The 3,522-nt window shown below is 35.7% G+C and overlaps 1 protein-coding gene across 1 annotated transcript; it reads left to right on the top strand.

Annotated features, from left to right (window-relative positions):
* The first annotated feature begins 963 nt into the window (after positions 1 to 963).
* On the top strand, positions 964 to 3,317 carry LOC102607920 (pentatricopeptide repeat-containing protein At2g32630). The gene has a single exon (XM_006492970.3). The coding sequence runs from the start codon at positions 1,041 to 1,043 to the stop codon at positions 2,931 to 2,933; it is 1,893 nt and encodes a 630-aa protein (XP_006493033.1). The 5' UTR covers positions 964 to 1,040; the 3' UTR covers positions 2,934 to 3,317.
* The last annotated feature ends 205 nt before the right edge of the window (positions 3,318 to 3,522 follow it).

Raw genomic sequence — 3,522 nt, forward strand, 5'->3', positions numbered from 1 at the left:
AAGTACACCATCACAGCGACAAAGAATGTTGAGGACATCAAGAGCAGGGCGACTAGGGGTGGGCAAATTCGGTTTGGATCGGTTTGGGACATATTCTCAAATCGATCCAAACTAATCGGTTTGAAATATTTTCAAACCGATATCAACCTAAAATTTTTTCAAACCGAACCGATTTGAACTTATTAGCTAAAATTCCACTTCTTTTATATTATTTTACCTAAATTATTTGTTATTTTTTTGTGTCCGTAATCCAAATTGATACCTCTTTTATATTATTCATATCTACATAACAATTCAAAGATACATCCATACAAGTTTACAGCATAATACATCCTAATAAACAAGTTCTTAACATGTTCATTCAAAACAAATTCACAAAATTAAAATAAACTTGAACAACATTTGACAATTAAAATATTGTGCATCTTGTCCGTCAAAATTTATGGCCCAATTACTTTTGATTTGTCAAAATCTGCATAAAATGATAAATATAATTAGTTAGATTGCTTAACTTAGAATATAATGTAATTATATAATATTTCTGGATTGGATCGGTTTGAATCGGTTTGGAATCCTTCCAAACCGAAATCCAAACCGAGTGATGTCGGTTTGCAATCCAATAAACCGAAACCAATTTTTTTACTAATGAAATCGATCCAAACCGATCCAAATGGTCGGTTTGGATCGGTTCGGTTAAAATATGCCCACCCCTAAGGGCGACACTAAAATTTGGGGAAAATTTTTAGATTTTACTACTGAAAGCCGTTATTACTCATTTTACAAATCTACCACTATTATGCTTACAAATTTGTTACTCTAGTATTTTGCAAGTTTGCCATTTCATATAAATTTAAAAATGGGCCATACCTCTTAGCTTTTAACCACACATGTTAGAAAATAAAACATAAATTTTATTTATTAATTATTATTTTTTATATAAATACAAAACAATGAAATTGAAATTGAAATAAAAAATTGTCTGTTCAAAAAATAGCCAGAAAGAGAGCGACCTAAGAGGTAAGAGCTTAGGCACAGTGACGATGACAACTCAAACACTCGTACAATACTTCGCCAAAACTCCGGTAAGGAACCCTACTTCAATCTCCTACAAAGATATCTCTACACAAATAGCGAAAACACTTTTCAACTCAGGTATTGAACCCTTCAAAACGACACCATCTTTGCTCTCAAATCTCAATTCTCACATTACCCACCTTGTTTTATCTGACACAAATCTTCCGCCTCATGCTTGCTTGCACTTCTTCAACTTTCTCCGCCAAAACCCATCTCTGTATTCACACAGACCCGATCTTCAAGCCCATGTAACCCTCATTTGCAGACTCCATGAGGCTCAGAAGTTCGCTGAAATGAAAAAGGTATTCAATTATATTGTAACTGATGCTAATCTTAGGTGTTCCATTGTAAATTTAATTTCTTTGATTGAGAGCGGTAATCAGCAGCCTAAATTTGTTGAGAAATTCTGTGACTTGTTGTTTAGAGTGTATGCGGATAACAGATTGTTTGAAGATGCTTTGGGGGTATTTGATTATATGGAAAGAAGTGGGTTAAAAATTGATGAAAGGTCTTGCATTGCGTTTCTGCTTGCTTTGAAGAGATGTGATCATATTGAAATGTGTTTCAAATTTTTTCGAAAAATGGTTGATGCCAATGTGGAGATTACGGTTTACTCAATTTCGATTATGATCGATGGGCTGTGCAAGAGAGGAGATGTTGAAATGGCTAGAGATTTGATGGATGAAATGGTTGTTAAAGGGATTAAGCCTAATCTTTATACTTATAATACGCTTTTAAATGGGTTTGTTAAAAGAAAGGATGCTGTGGGTGTGAATGAAATGTTGAGCTTGATGCAGAGAGATCAAGTGGCTTACAATGTAGTTACATACACACTTTTGACTGATTGGTATGGAAATTCAGGCAAGATGGTTGAAGTTGAGAAGATGTTCGATGAAATGCATGAGAGAGGAGTAGAAGCTGATGTTCATGTATATACTACAGTTATTAGTTGGAATTGTAAATCAGGAAATATGAGGAGAGCATTCACGCTATTTGATGATTTGACTGAGAGAGGCATTGTTCCGAATTCTCACATTTATGGGGCTATGATTGATGGTGTTTGCAAGGTCGGGCAGGTGGAGGCAGCTGAAATGTTGCTAAAAGACATGCAAAGACAAGGGCTTGATGTTAATGAAGTGATATTCAATACTCTCATGAATGGGTACTGTAAAAAGGGTATGATAGATGAAGCTTTGAAGGTGATGGCTATCATGGAAAAAAAAGGTTTTGAGGCTGGTCCTTTTGCCTATAATACAATAGCCAGCGGGTTGTGTAAAGTGAAACGATACAATGAAGCGAAAAAGTGGTTGTTCACCATGATGGAAAGGGGTCTGGCTCTAAATACGGTGAACTTCTCAACTTTGATTGGCATTTGTTGCAAGGAAGGGAACCTAGAGGAGGCAAAATGGCTATTTGAAGATATGAAGATGAAGGGAGTGAAACCTAATTCTTTTACTTACAACACTCTGATTCATGGTTATAGCAAGAAAGGGAATATTAAGCAAGCATACCGGCTAAAATGTAAAATGGAAGAAATGGGGATGACGCCAGATGTGTACACATACACATCACTTATACATGGTGAACGTGTATTTGGAAAGTTAGATGAGGCGATGATACTGTTTAATGAAATGATAGAAAAGGGTTTTATTCCAAATGCAGTCACTTACACAACCTTGATCACTGGTCTGTCTAAGGAGGGGAGATCAGATGAAGCTTTTAGATTGTATGATGAAATGATAGCATCAGGCCTTACACCTGATGACAAACTATGTTCTTCACTTGTGGCCTTCATACAGCCAAGTCTTAGTTGTGAAGGGTTCTTAAAATCTGAAAGAATTAACTTAATAAATTCCTGACCATATTATAATTCCGAACTGACTTTCGACAGGAGAGTATCAAAGTCAATGTATGCTGACAACAAAATGAATTCATGCCTTACGGATTTTACTGGTAAAGTTGATGATGCCTGAGGTAGTTGCTTTGGTCTTTCAAATATGGAGGTTGAGTGTTGATATGGAGGCTTGTATAGCTTAAGTTTGCAAGGAGTTCGGGTTTACAACAGAATCTCCACCCACTAGCATGGCAGATCCCAGTTTCTTTTAATCTAAAGAGGCTTCATTTTGCAAGACCAAATTGCAGAATTTTATTTTCCTGTTTTTCTTATGTAAGACTAGTGTCCAGTTTATTTTATTTTCTATCAGCATAAAGCAAATGCGCATGCCTATTCAAACTTTTAGGAAGATTAGCTGATCTGCTTTCAATATATACTATCATAAAAATGTTACATAAAGGCTCAAAATAAGAGACTTTTCCATGGAAATTCTACAGTAAGTAGTTGCAAAGCAGTTAATTCTTCATTGAAACACATTCAAGGCTAAGCATCTGAACATTCTTGCACTCACAGCAGCCTGACCCATCCAAGTGTTCAGTTTCTTTACCTTTCTC

The sequence above is a fragment of the Citrus sinensis genome, chromosome 6 (assembly GCF_022201045.2).
Source record: "Citrus sinensis cultivar Valencia sweet orange chromosome 6, DVS_A1.0, whole genome shotgun sequence".
NCBI lineage: Eukaryota > Viridiplantae > Streptophyta > Magnoliopsida > Sapindales > Rutaceae > Citrus > Citrus sinensis.